Source organism: Episyrphus balteatus, chromosome 4 (genome assembly GCF_945859705.1).
Source record: "Episyrphus balteatus chromosome 4, idEpiBalt1.1, whole genome shotgun sequence".
NCBI lineage: Eukaryota > Metazoa > Arthropoda > Insecta > Diptera > Syrphidae > Episyrphus > Episyrphus balteatus.
The window spans coordinates 41,438,443-41,460,971 of record NC_079137.1 but is presented as its reverse complement, the minus strand read 5'-3'; the positions used below and the strand labels follow the sequence as shown (position 1 = coordinate 41,460,971).

Genomic DNA, 22,529 nt, shown 5'->3' with positions numbered 1-22,529 from the left:
CCCTAAATCTAAGAACATTTTTTACTTTCCTGACGATCAGAGCTTCTATATTTATGCAAGATTGGGTCCTTGCCATAAAGTTAAGAATGTCACGTTATTCCTCGGTACAAGAAATTAAGTATTGGACCGGTCTGGTAATTATCCGGGCGTGAATTCCACAGGGTACGTTTTTTGGAGCTTATCCCCTTTTGTACGTTATTTTTATCAAAAAGTATGAATTTTAAAACTTTTTTCAAGTCAATCCGTATCTACCTGATATGTGCAAGTAAATGGGACAAAAAAATTCAAGATATTTCGACAAAAACTTTAAAAACTGAGCAAAAACTGAACCGAAAAATTGTATTTTTTTCGCTTGGGTCTAATAATATGGCAAGGTACTGTAGATCGCCAAACCTGCTCAACAACGGTCTAAAACTACGGTTATTTTAAGTTTTGGCTTTAGACACATCTAATTTTATTTCCACCCAAAATTTCTAGAAGTGATTGAGGTCTGAGAGACTAAGCAGCATAACGTGTTGCTAGCTACCCAGGTGCCAGAGCTGGTTAATTATTATAGTTTTGATCCAATATATTAGGCCAAGTCCATAGTAGCAGAAGTATCCCAAAAACCATTTGTATGGCCATGGCATCCATGATAGATGCTACATTACATTTTAAGACCATAACTATTAACATAAGTTGCCGCGTTCTTATGTTTTTAAGCGTTTGAAGGTAGCCAATTTGAATTTTTTTTCGATTTTCTTAAAATCAAACGTAAAAACATTTTTATTTTTTTTTTTTTCGATTTTTTCCACAAAACTTTGGTAGTTTTATATTTATATTCGTTCAACAATCTTATCAGAATTCATTTAAGACTTTTATCTCAAAAGTGCATTGCGTATATCTCGAAATATTGTTATTTAACTGCAACCATGAAAAACAAAATTTAGCTTATTTTTGTCAATGAGAGCTTTTTTCAAACCTCATTTTCTCTGTATTAGTTATCGATAACACAACAATTTAAGTACATTGGCATTATTGTTTCTATCGAGACAAAAGTAAACTCCGAATAATTATCTGGATTTTTCAAATACCAATAATGATATTAGCCCAGGGTCGATAATTTTCGAAACCAAAAAAATCATAGTTGGATGAAACCCATTGGAAAGAGAAGTGAATATGATGAAAATTAAAGGAAAAATAAATTACGGGCGAGCCGAGTTCGGGAAGTGGTAGGGTTGAGTTTTTAATGGTTAAAAATGGTATATTTCGATTTCCGGCAGAACTACAAGTCCTATGGAAAAAAGTTGTATGGCAAGGTTGTAGGTAATAAAAAGATCTACAACTTATGTATTAACAATTTTTTCACTTAACCTCAAAATGTATGTGAAAAATTCAAAAAACCGAGTTTTTGGTTTTTTATTTTTATCTTTTTCAAAAAAATGTTTTTTTCTACGAAATTTGGTGAAAACTTACCTTATTATATTCCGAATACACAGTAATTTATTTGATTCAAAATATTTATTTTTTAACCTTTTTTTTACTTAATACCAAAAAAACACCCTAATTTTCAATCGAAAATTCACGTGTCAAAATATCAAAATATATAATTAATCAATGAAACATAAAATCTTACGGTTTTTGAGTAATTAAAGTGTAAATCATATAATAAAACGGCAAACACTTATTTTGTGGTACAAAATACGTGGCCCACAAAAACCGAAGGGGCATAAATTATATACGGAACGATAGGAAATTTTATCTAGATGTGCAGAATATATACTTTATTTATTTTTTTTTTTTACCGAAATAGCTAAAAACAATAAATTAAAATTGAGGAAAAAAACAAAAACAAATGTGCTGAACCACGCCCTCTCCCTTCTGGAAGTGGAAACTTCTAAAAGCAAAGACGAGAACCTTCGAAAACATTCTCGAATTTCGAAAAAAAATTAAGTGTTGCATATTCTTAGTAGTAAATAAAGTGATTTATATAGTGTGCGTATTTGAGCATAAATAAAAGTTACAGTTGGCACTCGAATTTTGAGTGCGGGGTCGGCTAGTTTTAATAAATAGTCCAAAATTTTAAATAATGATAAAAAAATGTTCGAATTCAAGCTTTTTGCATTTTCCGAGAACATGCACTTTGGTGAACTAATGTAAATTTTTGTTTACACTATTAGAAAGTAGAGATTTTAACGAACAAATTGCCCACCGATTTTTTGACACGTGAATTTTCGATTGAAAATTAGGGTGTTTTTTTGGTATTAAGTAAAAAAAAAGGTTAAAAAATAAATATTTTAAATCAAATAAATTACTGTGTATTCGGAATATAATAAGGTAAGTTTTCACCAAATTTCGTAGAAAAAAAAACATTTTTTTGAAAAAGATAAAAATAAAAAACCAAAAACTCGGTTTTTTGAATTTTTCACATAAATTTTGAGGTTATGTGAAAAAATTGTTAATACATAAGTTGTAGATCTTTTTATTACCTACAACCTTGCCATACAACTTTTTTCCATAGGACTTGTAGTTCTGCCGGAAATCGAGATATACCATTTTTTACCATTAAAAACTCAACCCTACCACTTCCCGAACTCGGCTCGCCCGTAATTTATTTTTCCTTTAATTTTCATCATATTCACCTCCCTTTCCAATGGGTTTCATCCAACTATGATTTTTTCTTATTTTTTAATGTTTTTGAAGGCTTCGGCACTGGTCTTTATACATAGTTGTAAATTGCGTAAATTGTTTTAATTTCAAATATCTCGATGTCGTTTTTTTACACAGGCTTCTTATTTTAATAAATGAAATTGAATTTTTAATTAACTTCATAGAAATGACCAAAAAATATATATCAATTTAAAGCTAATACCACTACAAAAAAAAATCTCTGAAAGTAACCACAACTTATTAAAAATTCATCCCTTTACCTAACTATACTACCCATACCGTCTTTTTATTCTTCATTAGCATGACAAAGGACCAAAAGGAACCTTCTTTACCATCAACATCTAAATAGCCGGATAATCCTTCAATAGTGATGCAAATTTTTGTGTTGCAAGAAAACACTAAACCCAATTCCGGACGTAAAACTTTGTCCATCTTTATCTTTGTCATTATTATTGTTCTGACCAAAATGAATTAATTCCGAATGAGATTCTTCTCGATATCCTTCTGCTCGAAACCTTTATCTGGTAAAACCTGAAAGAAAGACAGAGTTTTAATTCTTTTTTTGCCATGGATACCCTTCTTGAATTAGATAAAGACAATGGAGTTAGAGTTATTCATAAGAAAGAGAATGAGAATAAAAAGGATTTTATATATACCAAACTCCAATAATTACAAATGAATACATGAGATTACTATAAAAGGAAAAAAAGGACATCTCAATGTCTTATGATAATTAACATTCAGATGCAAATTTTCATTTGAATACATATAATATACAAACATTTTAGGAAAGATTTTGAATTTTCGTTGGGAAAACTTTTAAGGATTCAACATATTTTGGAATGGGTTTTCACTTGACAAATGTACTGAAAATGAAACCTTTTGTAAAAGTTATAATCCAAAACTAATACGTGACTATTGTGGGTGTAGTAAAAGGACGACAATTAGTAAAAAGATTAACTTAATGTAGTAAAAGAATGGAAGAGATTTATGTATGTAAATTTTCATGTCTGATTGGTAATTAATATTTGGGGAAAAATAGCGAAACGTAGGGTAACAACAAGATGAATTAGTGTTTCATTAATTGCATCTAAAAATAAAGATTATTAAAGTCCAAATACTTCTTCTTCCTTCCTTCCGATCAAACTATGCACAACTTGTAGAACGGTTAGACGAATATGCGTCTTTGTCTAACTTTTATGGACGATTTGATATTAAACGGTAAGGAATGGACTTCAGTTAAGTCGATAGGGAAAAATCTGAAAAAAATTTTATCTAATTATGTATGAGAAGTACACATTGTGTACCTATTGGTTACTTGTAGAAAACAAATTTGAGGTTTTAATCAAAACCAACATTATGATGGAGAAGATAAAAAAAGTGGTTTTCGTCGCACATAGGTATTTTCATCAAAAACCTGGCCATGATTATTTTCGTGGTTTTGTTAGTATTTCTGTTTAAAATGAATATTCCTAAAAGAAAATACAATACAAACCTGGTTTTTGTTATTTTTATTTTTCCATCAAAAACTCAAAAATTTGATTAATGGCCTATACTCCGCTTGTCGACATTATTTTTCTCAATTTTTTTTTCTTCATCCCTAATACGCAATTCTCAGTTTCTTTTCGCTCTTCACCCAAAATAAAATACACTAATTAAATCAGTAAATTTAATTTAAAAATAAAAAACGTTGCATAAAATAAGAAGTATTTTCTATTAGAAAGTGAAAAACTCATTCACCTACAATTCTCGAAAGAGCACCTAAGAGCACCCAATTTTTGTTGCATTGGTTTAAGGAATATATCAACTAACGCATAAGTTTCAATTCATCGCAGAATAACGGGGTATACTAAAACAAAATCATTAAAGTTCAAATAATAGCTTCAGAAAAATAACAAGTTTTTATATACCTGTTCTAAGCCCGAATTGAAATAGAAAACACTATCAAACATTTCTAAAACTTTATTAATATCGTTAATAAATAACTGAAGAAAAATTCTCCATTACCAAAGTACTTCGCATATAAAAAAAAAGGTAGATGTAACAGTTAACTTTGAACTCATTTTTTAACAAGACACGATCGAAAAACAAAAAAATAGGTGCATATTGACACACTGCCAAACTTTTTGGTGTCGATTTTGATTTTTAGAAAATCGACTTATGACCAGGTTGTTACTGCAAATACTCCTATGTGCGTAGTGCCGTCCGTCAGTCTGTGCGTCTGCGCGTACCTTTGTGCGTCCATCTGTACATAGAGCTAGGGAATAAACGGGTGGATGGGTTTCCTTTAAACTTGGTATAGATTCTTACGTAATTCCCTAGACCAGTTTTTTTTTATTTTTTAATATCTCCTTTTTAACGTAAATCCCCTTTTACGGTTTCCGAGGTATTGCAATTTTCTCGAAGTGGCGGATGACCGAAAAAAATTAAACACTACGCAAACTTAGTCTTATACTCTGAAAAAAAAACTGTTTTTTTTTTTCAATTCTGCTATCCAAACATTGTTGACTTCATAACTTTTTTCAGGTGTTGAAATCTTCAAAGGTTCTATGAGGACCTAAAAACGCGTAATCATACATGTTTGGGTGTCTTACCGCGCTAAATCCACAATTGCAACTTTTTTTGCAGATCGGCATTTTTTATATTTAAAAAAAATCAAACACATTTTTTTATAAGCATTGTATCAAATATTTCATAAAGTACTTCAACTTTTTCAATACTTGAAAATATCACTCAATTTTTTCAAACAAAGATAAATCTTAAAAGGTTTATCACACTCATCCTCCCCACCAGATTCATCTTTGCAGAAATCAAACATTTCACGTGCCTTTGCTTCACCGATATGAGGACCAAGCTTATGAACAAATACCTTCTCACTCAAACTTCCATTTTCCATAGCCCCAAATCCTTCCATCATACATTTAACATGACACTTGGCCAATCTTTCAACATCATTTGCATCATATTCACCAGAACGTATCTTTTGGACAATTTCATCGGTAGTTTGTTCACGATCTTGACACATTTGGGATACTTCTCTCATATGGGTTTTCAAGTCGTGAGCTCTACATTCCTGTTATTATTAAAAAAAAATTAAAAAAATAAGAACAACATTGACCCAAATATTTTGTTTAAAAAAAAAACAAAAAACCTTACTTGAATGTCAAAGCAAATGCAAGTTAATGCAAAAATAATTGCAATGACTGACTTCATTCTTATTTTTAATGTTCGCGTTTAAAAATTAACTATACTGATGCAGTTTTAGAGGCTTTTATATTTTATTTATTGACACAAATTAGAAATACTATGTATTTTTATTTTTAATTGTTTGTCTAATTCAAATGATCGGACATGCAAGTTTTTAATTGTGTTTACGATAAAATTTCTTATTTCACAATGAAAAAGTTTTTTTTCCTTTTAGTTTGACATGGAAGTGAAAAATATAATTTTTTAAATTGAGTTAATTGAATTTTTGTAATCAAATTGATTGTGTGTTGAAATTAACTTCTATTGTTCCATTGCAGTACTTCCCCTAGATTTAGTGCAATTCCAATCTGATATTAAATTTTTATTGAACTTATTTGAATTGATTTCCTCTCTTTCTAAAAAGTTGTTTTAGTACCTCTCCTGTAACAATAAAAAAGAAAAAATTGTTAGTAATGGGAACAGTTTATTGATCAGAAAAAGAAATTTTAAGTAAAGTACAATATTTCAAACCTTCTCGCAAATTCTTTACCTCGTCAGAAAAAAATCTCAACAATGCTCTCTTAAAAGCAAACTTTTAATTAGTTCATCATGATGTATTTGAAAATTTGAAAAAATATAAAACATAATTGCATGACAAGTGCTTGTAAATTTTTTGCTTCAGGATACTCAGCCATTTCAGTTTATAATAACCACTTCCTTGCATCAGCAACCTCCTAATTATAATAAATACAAGCAGACAAAAAAAAAAGTTTTTTTTAAAAGATACATAAAGTATCCCTTCAAGGAACACATGTTATAAAGAAATAATTTTAAAATGGATTCAGACGCAAACAGGAAACAAAAATATGTTGCACTATTTTTTTGTCTTATTTTACAAGAAAAATAAAGAACTAAAACAAGGGCGTAGGTACTTGCTTAGTGAAATTCAACTCAACATTTTTAAATGTTAAATTAATAATTATAAAATATATTTTTCTAATTTTATAAAAAAAAAAGAAATTGTCTGTAAAGCTGGTTTACGGACGATGATTTTACGTGATAACGTCGTAAGAAAACAGGTTGTGTGCTTTTAAAATGAGTCAATTGAAGCGTTTATTTATTTCAAACAATCATAATTTACAAGAAAAAGGTAAAAAATATTACCTTTTAAAATAAAAAAATCATTATATTAATTTTTTATTTTAAAAGCTTACAAAAAAATTATACCATTAAAAAGCCAAATATTTCTTCTAAATAATAAAACCATTTTTAAATTTTTACAATGCGCAAAAAGTATTAAAATAATTTATTAAAAACAATCATTTCTTATGAAGAAAGTGAAAAAATCATTTCCATCACCCAAACATTTATTTTTTTTTTCTAACAACCTATAATAAATTTTTTACCACCTGAAAGCTTATTGCTTCAGATCAAAATATATTTATCGATCATGTGTATTAGGCATCTACAAAAAGAGCATGCATTTTTTGAACTCGATCAATTTTCATCAAAAAAAGAAAAAAAAAAAAACATATAATTTTATGTTCTCACGCTATTGAATCAATTTTTTTGTTTGACAACCTATAAAAAATTTTATATCGTGTAAAAGCTTATAATTTCACCTTTCATATGACGGTTCAATCTTATTTCTGCGATGCCTAGAAAAAAAGTAAGAATTTTTTAAAGCCAACCATGTCGAAATTCCAAGCTAAGATTACGGTACTTCCCACACTGGTGGCTGTTCATGATCAACAGATCTCCACAGGTAGTGATGGGCAAATACCCGGTATATACCATTTGTGGGTTTATACCCTGGGTATATACCGGGTATTTACCAAAACGAGGGTAAATACGGGTATTTACTTATAATTGCTACAAATTCGATTGTTTGTTATCGGGGCTTTGTTTCAGAGCTACTACATCAACTACATCAGCTACATCAGCAACCTCAAAAGCCAATATAGTTGAGTCCGATTGAAATTCGAGAAATATTTCTTAGGGCCAGTTGTACAAATATTTAATCCGTGATTTCAGCAACTTTTATCTTCTGAATTCGCTGGTAATATTGAGTGTTGACACTGGTTCTAGGTCCATATAGATTGAAATGGCTAAATCCATCCTTGAACCAAAGCTGATCCACTGCTAATCCACCGAAATCGGCGAGTTAAATTCCTGACCCGAAGCTGAACCACAACTGGCCATTATGGTTTAAATAGTGCAAATGTTCAAAAAAAATGCTTCGGGAAGTCAAACAGGCCGCCGCAATTAATGTTTAAAGTCGTTGATGTAGTTGATGTAAGCAATGTAGTAAGCTCTGAAATAGGCAACTTATAGTATACAAACATGACAGGGGCACACTTGTTCGGTCTTCTTGATTGAGGTTATTTTGTTGTGTTAAATTTTGGAGGAAAAAACAATTCATTTTTTTGTTCAACCACGTTTATTAGTGTTTGTTTTTCAAAAACGGATGTATAGTTTTAAATGAAATTTTCAGAGTTATGAGCAAGAAAAAATATTATAAAGTAATTTAAGCAAAATCCACCCACTGCCACGCCCACTTTTATTACTGTTTGGTTTCTTGAAAACGGCTCTATTTATAAAAAAGTTTTATTTAATCAAAGATACTAGACGGAAACAATTAGACGGAAACTATTAACGGATCAAAAGAAAAATTCCAAAGATTTAAAAAAGATAAAGCTCAAACTTTCTAGTTTTGAGAAATCATAATGAATTTTTTTTTTTTTCAAGCTACATGTCCGGCTCAATCCTATTAAATACAAAACAAAAAAAAATCAAAATTTTTCCGTTTTTTTTTTTTGTCTAAAAACTTGGAAAAAATCTTTCCAGCTTAATCACAATATGGATCGGATAACTTATTTATTCAGCTTAAATTTACTTTTTAAAGTTTGATTTCGACGCTGAGATATCGAATTAAGAACGGGAAAGGATCTTTTTGTCTTTAGATCAATAAACCAGCATCCGCTGATTGCACAAGAAAAGGAGTGTTTTGAAATCTTTAATAAATTTTCCACAAAAACCTAGTGGGTTTTTGAAAAAAATATATGTTTTTTTTTGCAATTTATGGAAAAATCAAGAAAAAACGTGCTTTTTGTTGCTAATGAGATAATCAGGCGCTAACAAATGGTTAGATCAAAAAGCGTAGAAAGCATTTTGGTTGCATGTAGTTTTATTAATAAGTTTGAACAAAGCGCGCTCTACTTTTTGACATAAATTAACAAAATTATTTTATACTTTGTTAGTTGAAGGCTAAAATTGATTTGGGGTGTTTCGACCCACCCACACCCCTCCCCTGACCACCAAAATATTGTGTTGACGTCTGAACTACATACATATGTGTACAAAGTTTCAGCTTGATTCGATTTTATTACATTGCTAGTTAGTTTGTTTGTTACAAGTGAAGCTAATAAAAATACAAGTATTGATTGAAACGTTCTAAAGGGCATGTAATGGACTTTATGCAAAAAATATTTCTTGACATCACTCCTCCCCCTGGTGGGATGTTTCATTTTCGTCTGTAAATTGTAAATACCCTCATTTTGGGTATATACCCGCCGTTTTTTAATTTAACATTGTGTAGCTTGTAGTGAATGTACCAAATGAAAGGTAACATCATCAGGATGCTCAATAACGTTAAATCAAATTTGTATTTGATTTAGATCAAAAGATAGAACCTGTTGAATAATAAAACTTTATTTTACCGTTATCTCAAAATTGTGACTACAAAATTGATTGACATTTTGCACAGATATAGTTCTGTCTATTATCTATTTACAATATAAATTTCATTTATTTATCTGTTGAAGAAAAAAAAAGATAATAATAAAAAACGGTTAAAAAAGGTCAAAAAACTCGGGACAAAAAAACTTTTTAACGTTACTTGGTCAAAAACCATTTTGAAATACCAATTTTTTGCACATGTACGCGCACAGTCATAGACTACATGTTCTATAAGCTTGAGATTTTTTGAATGCTACAAAAAATTTAAAAAAATAAAAACTCACCCAAAATAAGTAGGGTGTTTTTCAAAAACTCATATTTTGAAACGCAGAGACTTAAAAAAAATCCGTATCAGACCCCTTACTTTTTTTTATTATCTTTCGAATGAAGTTTTTCAAATTGTCAAAAAAAAAATTCCCCAACCAATAATCACTACTTTGTCAAAGGTCTACCTCATGTTTTAGTTTTAGAAAACCATTAATAGCTTGGTTTTTAAATTTTTTAGAATTTTTTTAATACTATTGTCAGTCTTGCAATAAATGTATCTATTGATTTAAAAAAAAATTCAACACTTTACATTGTCGCGTTTAGAAAATAGCCATTTTTTTGAAATTTTGTTTTACCCCTATTTACCCTATTAAAAGATGGAATTTTTAAAATCCTTCAAATGTATTTAACTTTATGTTATTCAAATAAGCTATAGCTTATTTGTATCTCTAATAGTTGATTTTTAATTGAAATTTTTTCCACACTGCGAAAGTGCGAGAGTGGAACGTTAGAAAATGGCGCCACTTTTTTGTGGTGGCTGCCATGGTTCATCGATTTATAAGACGTTATCACGTCAAAAACTCATAAATGATGACATATATCTTCGAGTTTTATCAATTTTATCGAAATCTTTTGTTTAATTTTTTTTAGTGTGTAAATTCTCCCTTCAAAAGACAAAATCGTTCCAATTTTTGTACATGTTGCTTTGATATTGACTCTTATGAAAAATTACATTTTCATAATAGTCAGCGCATTTTGAATAAAAAAGACAAATTTCTTATTTTCAATACCTAAGTTTTTCATTAATAAAATATTTTGTTTCATTTTTTTTTTTTTTTTTTGATGATTTGAATACCTAAAACGGATACGGAATACCGGAAACGGTCAACCCATTACTGAGATCTACAAAAATAACCCATATGTCAGTTTTGAGAAAAAAAAAATGACAAAGCCATATTTCCACTATTCGATTTTTGTTCAGAAAAAAACTAAAATCGCAGTTTTGTTAGAAAAGTTTTGGTCATACTGCTAAAACCATTTTTGAAAAAAATGCAAAAACTAAAATATTGTATGGGAGAAACAAAAATAAAAAAAAAAAATTAAATGAAAGGTAGATGAGGTCAAATGATATAATAATTATAATTTTATAGTACAACAGACACTAATGATAAGAAGAACAACATAAAAAAAAACGAAATATAATAATAAAGATAAGGTTTTCAAATTTACAGCAGATATAGACTTAGTGCGGCTATGTGAAGTTGAAGTTGGCACCCCTAAATGCAAATTTTTTTTTAAACCTGCCAAAGTTAGCCCAGGATAGAGAAAGATTTTTTTTCGCTAGCCCACCCTTTGTTCTAAAACTATAACGGACTTTTTTTTTTTTTAAATCACAAAAAATAATTTTTTTTTTCAGTGTAAAAACTGTTGATTTTGCACTTTGATCATTTGCCCATTGTAAGCCCATGATAGTACAACTTTTTTTTTCCTTATTCCACAATTTTTTCAAAATATACAATAAGAAATTTTTTTTAAATCAGAAACCGAAAAAATTGTGATTTTTTTTCCTGTGAAAAAAATCGTTAGTTTAAAACAGCGATTTGTTTGCCCAATGTTAGATCAGGATAGCCCAACTTTTATTTTCGCTATCCTACGCTTAGTTTAAAATTTATAGAACAATTAGTTTTTATTCACCTCACAAAAAAAAAGTACACATACACCACAGTGACCTCTTTTTTTAATTTATAATTAAGAACAATAAAATTCACTGGTGTTTGAATTGCTCCAAAAATTTTATTTATTCGACTTAAAATTTTTAACTGATTGAATGTAGTCCATACAGCATTCCTGTTAAGAAGCTTAAGTTGATATTTCCACCTTAAAAACCACAACATACAAATATTTTTTTTTCAAGTGTAAAAATCGTTGTTTTTTTTTTGGTTTACATGCTTAGTAAAATATATTCAAATATTTTTAAAAAGTAACAATTAATATAAAATGGTGTGAAGTGATTTCTTTTCAGTGCACAAAAAAAAAACTTTTTTTCAAATTACCAACCTCTTAAAAATCAAAAAAAAATTTCCAAACTTCGTTTTACCACTCTCTTTCAATTAAACATACCAATTCCAACAAAATGCATCACTTTTTTCAAAAAACGGTTCTAAACAAGCAACAAATTTTTTTTTGATTTCTAGAAAAATATTTAAATATTTTTTTTTTTTTGATATATCAATTTTTAGAAAACGGGTTGATGAATATCAAAGTTTTGTTTTTATTTTTACACTGAAGAAAACAAGTTTTTATTTTTAAGGGGTTATTAATTTGAAAAAATTTTTTTTGTTATAACTTTGGAATTAAGGGTGGGCTAACGGCAAAAAAAGTGATTTGATTTGTTGGAATAAGCATGGTTCGGACTCGACGATAAATTTTATAGATCTCCTCCATTCTTGCAAATTATGACGAAAATGACTATAATGATATTTCAAACTATTTCTCATTTGCCAAATTACATTCAGTAATGTAGAAGTTATAGCATATTGCTATACTGAAAAAATTTATTTAACTCCGTTTCTTTTTATTTTGTACAAAACCATACTTTCCCCTTAGAAACAAATAAAAACAAAAAAACTTATTACACGCGGTTAAAACAAGAGAAGACAATGTAAAACTACTCAAGGCCCGTGGCAAATTTTTACTCAGAAAAGATTGCAAAAAACCCATGTTTTCAACAAGAAAAAAAAAATACTGAACAAAATGAGTACACACAAAAAAAAAAACTTAAAGTAAAAGAAAGGAAATATCCTTTCCAAGCCGCAAACACACACACAAACTATTCACCATTGTGTACTTATAATGGAGTGGATGAATGAGGATATAAACCCTTTATACAAAAGCATGCATATTATCCTTGAGAGTAATTGTCCTTTAATCTCGTATAACTCTACACACTCTCAAAGAAGAAGTTCTATTCTCATGATGCGACCGCAGGCTGCTTGTGCATTCTACTTCTTCTCATATGTGAAATTGGAAAACTTATCCACAAAAAAAAAAAGGATAATGAACTGCAGTAGGTATTGTTTTTTTTTAGTAAAAATGACAACTGTCATTGCCTAAACGATATTTATGAGAAATACCCCCAACAATATACATAGAACTATACCTATCAGTGGAGTGGAGAGTTCCGTTTTAGGATTTAATGGGAAATTACTTTGTCTTCATTTCTGGCACATCGTTGTTGCTTTGGTCTTTTCTATCCTTGTTGTAGAAGGACTTTGGCAATAGCAATGGCGATGGCAGCAGGACCAGGAATTGAAATGTCAAAAGGCTTTCGAAAGATTTATTACAACAAGGCCAAAGGAGAGTGTACATTATGGGCTAAGTAACACCTTACAGCTCAGACAGTTTTCATTTCTCCAATTTGGAAAGTTGTGAGTGCAGTCGCACAGCCAACAACCCAACAAACAAACCAACAAACACATAAAAGAAGAGCGAACGACTTTTTTTTGATTTCAAAGTGAATCCTTGTGACCAAGCCACCAACTAAAATAGGATTCTGTTTCAATTTATCCATTTCCCCAGGTACTTTACGTGGGAGTGAGGAGTTTGCTGCGGTTTTTATGTGACTTTTTTTTGCGAGGAGTTAAAGTTAAGTCAAGGGAAGCTTCAATCGAAGGCGCGTGCATCCGCAGAATCCAGGCAGATAAGAAAGAAATGCTTCTCCCCGAAGGTTTTCAACTTTGTCCGTATACCTACTCTCAGTACAACAACAAGCCCAGCATTACACAAGCCTTCTTGACTAAGATTTATTTGTTTTACTCGTTTTCAAAACTTATGGTGGGTGTGGAAGATTCTTTTTAAAGTTTTTTAATGAAATACTTTCCACTAAAGTAAGCCGAGAAAATGAGCAATGGATGAGGAAATAATGGGACGAGGTTAACACAAATGAGATGACTTTATAAAGTAAAAAACAAAAAAAAAAAGTTTTGAATTTTTTTTCTCCAGTTTTCTTGTTGAGAATTTGAAACATGAAACGCCATAATGAACTACATAATGTTGAGGGGCTTTGCCGCGAAAAGGTTAAAGTTTATTTATTTTTTTTTTTTCATCACGATAAAATGTAATTTTAAATTTTCTGAAAAGGAGTGACATTTCGAAAATTAAATTTCTATGTTACAAGGATAATTAGGAATAATAAACTATTCTTAAAATATTTGCATTGAAAATTATGACCTTTGATTGTTTTTTGATTGATGCGTTAATCTAATATATTTATATTTAAAAATTAGAAGTCGGTTTTTGAAAAGGGTATGTATTTTTCTGAATTTCTGAATGAATATTTGAAGCAAAAATTGTTTTTTAACGTAAAACTTTTTGTCAATCAACATCGCATCGTAATCAGCTGAGCAACGATCAGCATCGCAAAAAAGCAGTGATGCCTAAAGCCAAATCACTACCAAAAAATTTGACGTTTGTGAATTTACCCGTAATGTCAAAGTCTAGTATTTTCGCAAAAATTTTACAATTATGAGCTTTGGTTTAGATTTATGAATTTTTTCGACTTGATCTTACAGTAGAATAATGGTGGCGCAATCATGAGTCTACCTAAAGTTACATGACGTGCATCACTGTTGGCAATCTAGCTTCTATTTGGATAGAAGTGACTGCAGAATTTTGTTCATTGAGGTTCAAATTCCACATTTAATGTAATTTCCATTTTTGCCAAGCATGTAAATGTTCAAACTGCATTAAAATTAACATTCTTTAAACACCGTCATTTTTTACAAGCCTCTTTTTTTTATTAGGATAAGCTAAAAGTTAAAGGTACCCACAAATTGAGATCTTCAAGGTCCTACTGTAATGTGCAGTTTTTTGACGTGATAACTTCAAACTAACACTTACTAATGTTGGATGTCCAAAAGTATGACAGTTTAGGAAAAAAATATTACGTATACACCACAGTAAACAACACATATATATGTATGAGTTTTCATAAGGTTTAAGTCCCTCCTTCGATCTTTAAGACTTAACAAAATTGGGGTCAAATTTCTTATGTAAAACAAGTTTGAGTTAATAACACTGTGTTCGAAAATGGAACTTTTTTTTCCGACAGAGGGCTCTCATATCTACTAAAGATAATTCGAGTATGCTGAACACGATAGCGTACTTAGTTTTTCTGGATTATGTCAAATAAGAAAGATTTTTGCGTTTGAAATTTTGTTTGCACATGCCAAAAATTAGGCTATAAAACACCATATATTTTCTAATTTTTGATATTTTATCTGTGTAAAATGATGGAAAATCTATTTTTTTGGAAGTATTATTCGTAAAAAAAGTTATTTGAAACAAAATCTGTCGAAAGACTATTTAAATCATTATTTTCATGGAAAAATTCATCGATTTTTCTTCAATTTTTCTAATATTTTTCGTATTACTTAAATTAAAATGCAGCACTCGGTGGCAATGACTTGATCTTGTATTTCAGGATAAAATATGGAATTTTTCAACAAATCGTTACCGTTTATGTTAAAAGTAAGTTGCACTTTTTACCGTGAGATAGTTAAAGTTTTTAACTTATTCTTTTTTATAATGAAAGTTGGATATTCAAGAGTATTTTTTGTGAGAGAATGAATCCTAAAGGTTTGAACCTTAAGAAAAAAAAATATTCTAGAATATCAGGTAAGATCGGAAGGGGGCAAAACACCCAAGTAGCTAAAAAAATAAATAAAAAATAGATGACCGTTAAAGCAGTCAAAACAAAAAAGCGTGACAAACCCCCTTAAGTTAGATATGGACTGTGACAAATATATTATGTGTTGTGTATGTAAGCTCATATAATGTAGTATGCAGATGGAAGTAATAGTAAATATGTTTTAATTTTAAAGCAAATTGAAAGAATTTAAATTAAAATATTGAAACCATGTCTGATTTTTTAATTAAATATCTATCTACATCTACATATGTATAATATTCCAGAGTACTAACACATAAAAGGTGTCTACATAAAAATGTTGAGATTTCGCATACATTTGTACCTTTATAGTTAAAAAATGTAAGAAAAATCGACGTTTTTTCCATAAAATAATGATTTAAATAGTCATTCGACAGATTTTTTTAAAAATAATAACTTGTCTTACGTATAATACTTCCAAAAAAAATAGATTTTCCATCATTTTACATCGATAAAAAATCAAAAATTGGAAAATATATGGTGTTTTATACCCTCATTTTTGGCATGTGCAAACAAAATTTCAAACGCAAAAATCTTTCTTATTTGACCTAATCCAGAAAAACTAAGTACGCCATCGTGTTCAGCATACTCGATTTATCTTTAGTAGACATGAGAGCCCTCTGTCGGTTTTTTGAACTATCACATTGTAATTAATGAATTAATTTTTTTAATGTTGTGATTAAGTATATTAAGCCCTTCCCCCCATTTTTTGTTTACACAAAAATCTTAAATTTACTTTATTCTTTCGTTCGATTTTGATGTTATATAATTGACAACTATATTTTAAGGCATAAATAAAAAAAACTGAAATATTAAGATACCTACTACCAATGTTCAAAAAACCTAAGTTGTATTATTTTTGTATTCGTTGAAATAGAATATGTTTTAAAAATATTTGCCATTTAGTTTAATTATTTTAATAATTTATATGCATTTTTAGAAACAAAATTATCAAAACCGCTAGGGACGATTTTTAAACTGTGTTAGGGTAAAGTCGGGTGATATGGCACCCTTTCAATATTTTCCACTTAATGACTTCTTTTCAAAGCAAAAAGAGCAAAATAGAATTCAGTCTGACGTAAGCTTACAGTGGATGCATTCGGATCCGCAGTAGCTATTGCCACTTAAATTTAAAAAATGGACAAACAAAAAAGTGAGTTCAATTTGAGCGAAAAGTTTTTTTGTGTAAAATTGTTGTCGGCGTCAAATACTTTTGGAACCACACCAAAAGAATTTGACGCCGAGGGTTCGTTTTAACACAAAAACAACGGTAACGGTTGTATTTTTGTGTTTGCTCATTGCCATAACTAAGCAAACGTGATTATTCGTGTCATTTGAAGAAAACAGAAGTGTAGTCAAATGGGTGATATGGCACCCAAAAACTTCGGGATATATTACACCGGTGCCATTTCCCCCGTATCTACTTTTGAATATATTTATTTTTCAACTGACAATTGCATTTACAAAAAACTTCAGCAAACCAGGCAAGTGGACTCAAACCCAGATCACAGTAGCCGTTGGAGCTGCTGAATGTCAAAAAAAAACAAGACCTAAGCATTTTGCGATTCCCTTCACACGTCACTACATTAAGAAGGCTTCTTAAATGACCAGAACCTAAAAGTTTGCCAAATAGCTTTCAGATTGACTGAAAAGTGCGAACGGCAGTAATCATAATTTCACTTTTGGTCTCATGATTCGTGTACGTCTTTCAACAACACATGCAACAAGTGTTACAAAATAATATCAAGAAGAAATAGCGTGCCATATCACCCTCGATAAGGTGCCATATCACCCTCCATTTTTTCAATCATGTTTTTTTTTAATGGTTTTTATTTTTGCAAAAAATAACAAGAAATTATCTTTGATTTACACTTATGTACCTAATTTGTATTTAAGAAATAGTTTTAAAATAAACCTGCCTTTGTTTGAAATAGATATCTTCTTTATTTCTCAAGTAATAACGAAAAACAAAAATGGGTGCCATATCCCCCGACTTTACCCTATGTTAATTTGGTCCAAAGAGTCTCAAATTTTGTATAATTTTTTTTAAAAGATGACCATTTTTGACCATCCATAAGTAAAAAAAAAAAATATAAATTCGAAAAATTATTTTTTGCAAAAACAAATAATTTTTTTTTAATTCAAATATTTTCTCTTTTTGGAAATTCTATTATTGATTTGTACCCAAATCTTATAGAAGCTATAGTAAATAAAATGTACGACTGGGTCACACAAACTTATTGTAAAATTTTATTTGAAATATAGGTACCTACATAAAATTTTTTTTTCAAATAAATTAAGAAAATAAGTACCTTTTAAAATTGTTTTGGCCTATACTCAAAAAATGCCATTTGATTCTTATATAACAAATATTTTTTTAATTACTTTTAAAAAAATTATTATTTCAAATTTCAAGAAAATTCATATAAAAATAGAGAACATCAATAAATTAAAAAAAAAAATTAAAGTTTTTCGAAAAATCGAAAAATGATTTTTTTTTAATTTCAAAACTAGAGATAAAAACATTTTGTTTGAAATCGATTAGATTTGTATAAGAAATCAAAAAAACAGTTTAATGACAGGTATCTTTAATAGCAACTCAGAAATCATTTTTTTTATTAATTATAAAATTAAGAACTGTTTTTGAAAAGAAAATTTCAATTCCATCTCTAGGGAATCACTCAAAACCCTTAACTTTCAAGTTTAGAACGAGTTGCCTCAGAGGGCGAAAGAGAGAGACAGATAAACAAACGCATGCAGAGGGAATTACAGTTTTTTAACTTGAGTTCGATTTTTTTTTACGAATCCTAAATTTACCCTACATTACCTACCTTTATTGGAAGTGAAAATTGTTAAAATTAAACAAGTTGTTGAAGAGATAGTCATAAATTAAAAACAAAAAAAAATTTAAAAAAAAAACAAATTTCTGGAATTTTAAAACTATTTCAATATAATAGCTTTAAGTGGGGACAAATAATATTGTCATGAAGACCAAATTTTTACCTCCACAAAACTGTGACAATAGCAACTATCTAAGATCAATTTCATTGAGTAACATCATCACAATCTTTCATCTCAACTCGTTAACACATTCAAAAATTCAAAGTTCATTGTCGACTTGTTGCCAAACCATCTCTTTTATCTTCGTTCGTCGTGTTGGAGAGGTTAACATTTATTCCTTAGATCTTTTACTATCCGTTTTCAGCATCTCAATCTCAAATTCTTACCTTTGTCTTTTTTGTGTATTAGTTTCCTGAGGAAATATACAAAAAACACCAACTCACTCTCTAAAAAAAAACTTGAATGAATGTGTTGTGGGGGAAAGTTGCACTGCGACCTTAAAGGTCTATTGTGCCCCCAAATTTGGCTGCAATTAACTACTTACAGTACAGTCTCCAGTTTGATACTTTTTAGGTATTTGATTAACTGGAGTATTTCTATCGACGGTAGATCTTTACTTGTTACCTGGTGCTGGCCCAGGTATCTGTGTCGATTGTGCATTAGTGCTTCACAGTTGCCCAGTATGTGTTCTGGCGTCTCTTCATTATTGTTGCAGAATCTACAGGTGGCACTGTCTGCCAGGCCAATGTTGTTGAGGTGTTTTCTCAGCTTGCAGTGGCCTGTAAGGATCCCTGTTATTATTCTCAGGTTGTTTCTACTCAGGTTAATGCAGGTTTTAAATCTTTTTTGGTTGTAATTCCCAAGTAGTGATTTCGCCTGTCTGAGTTTAGGAGTCTCTTTCCAAATTTTAGTTCGTTTGGCCTCCTCATCGGTTTTTATCATTTGTTTGATCGTGCTGTCTCCAATTCCGCAATATGGTTCTGGGCCCATAAGAGGTGCGGTTGCACCTGCTTTTGCTAAGGAGTCTGCTACTTCGTTCCCTTGTACTCCAACATGTCCGGGAACCCAGTACAGTGTTATTTTATTTGCCTTGCCAAGCTCGTTCAGCTTCTTCACACATTCCCATACGAGTTTGGAGTTGATGGCGTATGAGTTTATAGCTTTAAGTGCGGCCTGGCTATCAGACATGATGGCAATGTTTTGGTTTTTGTATTTTCTTTCGAGATTACGTTCTGCGCATTTATCTATAGCGTTGATTTCCGCTTGAAAAATGCTAGGAAACTGTCCCATTGGAATGGAAATTTTGGTTCTAGGCCCAAATATTCCTGCTCCAGTTCCATCAGCTGTTCTCGATCCATCAGTGTACCACTTGATGGCGTTTGCATTGAAAGTGTAGTTCGTGGATTCACTTACCCACTTTGCCTTGCTACTAAACTGTGTTTGAAAGTTTTTCTCAAAGTTGTATTTCTTGATCATGCAATCTCTTGGGATGTCAAGGAGGTTTTTAACTGTGGTGTTCGATATTGAGTCCCTTTCTTTGAGACCAATACTCTTGCCCGTACCAGTTCCCTCTTTTGCAAATCTCAAGATTGTTCCGTTAGCAGTACTACTTATTACTTCATGGAGTGGTGTTAAGTGGAGGATGACTTCCATTGCTGCTGTAGGGCAAGTTCTCATTGAGCCAGTAATGCATAAGCAGGCCAATCTTTGAACTTTGTTTAATGTCTTTTTAGTTGTAACTAGTTCGGTTCTTTTGTGCCAAACAACCGCACCGTAGGTGATAATGGGTCTCACCATCATGGTATACATCCACCTTAGGATATTTGGTTTGCACCCCCATGATTTATTTGCCAGTCTTCGGCATATCATAAGGGCTTTTGTGGCTTTCCCGACTGTTATTTCTAAGTGTTTATTCCAGAGGAGTTTACTGTCTAGTGTGATACCTAGATATTTTACCTCTCTCTTTAGTTCAATGACCTTACCAGCTAGCTGGATAGGTCTGATATGAGGCAAAAGCCGTTTCCTTGTGAATGGTACAATTGTAGTTTTTGCTGGGTTGATATTTAGCCCCACCGTTAAACACCATTTACTTGTAGCTGAAAGTCCTCTTTGGATGATATCGCAAAGGGTCTCCTCGAACTTCCCGTAGGCGGTTATTACAATATCGTCAGCAAAACCAAGACATCGAATACCCAGGGATGTAAGATGTTCCAGTAATTCATCCACTAAAAAAAAAAAAAACAAGTTTTCGTTTTTTACTTGAAAAGCCTTTTCAATCCTTCTCTTCTATATGAAGTTTTGCTTAAACTTCTCCTTCTTCACTCTATCCCAAGGAAAAGGGTTAACAACGACTTTCTTATTCTACGGTCCAATTCAACCCGATATGAAATGTTACCGAAATGCAGATGAAAATCAAGACTAACAAACACAAAAAGATCCCCTTTAAGAAAATGCAAAAGAGGGGAAGAGGGTTTCTGAAGAGTCTATATACATCAACAACTTCATTGAATGAATCAATGCCCTTCCAAGGATACGAAGTAGACAGAGGGGTGTCTTTAGTTCTAGAGAAGTGCCTGTATAGGTATAGACAAGTTGGGTAAGTTTATTGAATTAAGTTGTTAAACATTTCTCCAAGGAAGCTATCCGGAGTTACTAGTTTCCTTTGATCCCTCTATACGATGCAATGTCAGTGTTATGGTTACCTTGGCAATGGCTCGAAAGATTTCTATCCCCTCTGTACTATACAATTCAGAAGAAGAAATATTTTACGGTCTTCTGGTCCGGAAGTCCTGTTGTCTAGCGAAGAAGCAAAAATAAAAAAAAGAAGAAATAAATCCAAACAATGAATCACCACACCGGTAAAAGATGAAGTTTCTCGTTCGACAAAAACTTCATCATCATCAGGACCAATCGTTTTCAAGAGGTTAAAGTTTCTAGCTGCTTTTCATCTAAGGTCTTAATATGAATTATCCTTGGTTACCACAAGAAGCAACACAAAAAAAAAAAAAGAATAGGGAAAACTGCATAGAACTAACCACCAAACCGTGAGATTTCTTCCTGTGTGCTAGCTCTTTGGATTCGGATTGACTAACAAACATTTTTTAATTGGATTATGGATTCATGTAGTCGAGGTGAGCAGTGGATATGCGTCGAGTGGCCAACACCGCTGCTTGGTCGTTCGTCGCGTTGAGCACTATACTTGCCATTGCTATGCCGCTTCTACCGGTCCAAAAGGCATGTCCATGTCCAATTGCCTGTGCAATGGCCAATTAATCCTACACTACGGACTGGGGGTTATATAGTCGGTGGAAGTGGCTCTAACATGGAACCAGAATGGATATGGAAATTCATTTTTATGGTTGACAGCATTTGCAGTTGTCCCAGGTAAATCCCTGCGAATCGCTGTGTTCACTGCTAGTTTTTATGTTTTTTTTTTTAGAGCTTATGCCGTAGAAAAAGAGAGAAGATGAAAAAGTTAGGCAGGGGAATTACCATCATCATATATATTTTTATATTTGCAGGAGTTTATAGATAAGAACCAGAGGTTTTGAGGATGAGCTTGCTGTGTGTATATGGTACCTACTATTTTTTTTTGTCGATTTTGAATGCCCTGCTGGTTTTAACGAGGATTACGTCAGGGGAGTTCTTATAGAGGTAGAGATTTTTTCAAAGTTCATTGGAAATAAACTAAAAATGAAAATTAAATTGTTTAGGTGTCCGCACATGGTAAGGCATACACATACACACTAGGTTAGAGTCCGTTCACGCAATTGAACCTTATCATCTATTTTAAAGAAAATAAATATACTCAACCTCGTGCATTTTTCTCTTGGGTGTTGGCTAAGTTTAGCTTGTTTAATATGTAGAATGAAGATAAACAGAACAGATAAAGACATCAAAACAAAGGTCCCTTTAAACTCTATTCATAACTGAAAACCAAAAGTTTGTAGGAGTTCAGGTTGCTGAATAATTTGCAATCGAAAATATTTTTTTTGTTTTTTCATTCGGAAGCAGATATTTTCGGATCAAAGTCCCGAAACAACTTTGGGTTTACAGATTTGAGATCACAGTGAACAGGGCTATGGATTCAGCTAAAAAAAATACGAATTTATTTTTCTAA

At 31.1% G+C, this 22,529-nt stretch overlaps 2 protein-coding genes across 2 annotated transcripts; both read right to left on the bottom strand.

The window, feature by feature from the left end:
* Positions 1 to 5,323: 5,323 nt before the first annotated feature.
* Positions 5,324 to 5,981, bottom strand: LOC129919091 (general odorant-binding protein 56h-like). Its single transcript, XM_055999926.1, has 2 exons — positions 5,806 to 5,981; positions 5,324 to 5,722 (listed from the first exon to the last, which is right to left on the bottom strand). Exons 1-2 carry the CDS (start codon positions 5,860 to 5,862, stop codon positions 5,363 to 5,365), a joined length of 417 nt encoding a protein of 138 aa, XP_055855901.1. The 5' UTR covers positions 5,863 to 5,981; the 3' UTR covers positions 5,324 to 5,362.
* Positions 5,982 to 18,949: 12,968 nt separating this feature from the next.
* On the bottom strand, positions 18,950 to 20,206 carry LOC129919213 (uncharacterized). Its single transcript, XM_056000067.1, has one exon. It carries the CDS (start codon positions 20,204 to 20,206, stop codon positions 18,950 to 18,952), a length of 1,257 nt encoding a protein of 418 aa, XP_055856042.1.
* Between the last annotated feature and the right edge of the window lie 2,323 nt (positions 20,207 to 22,529).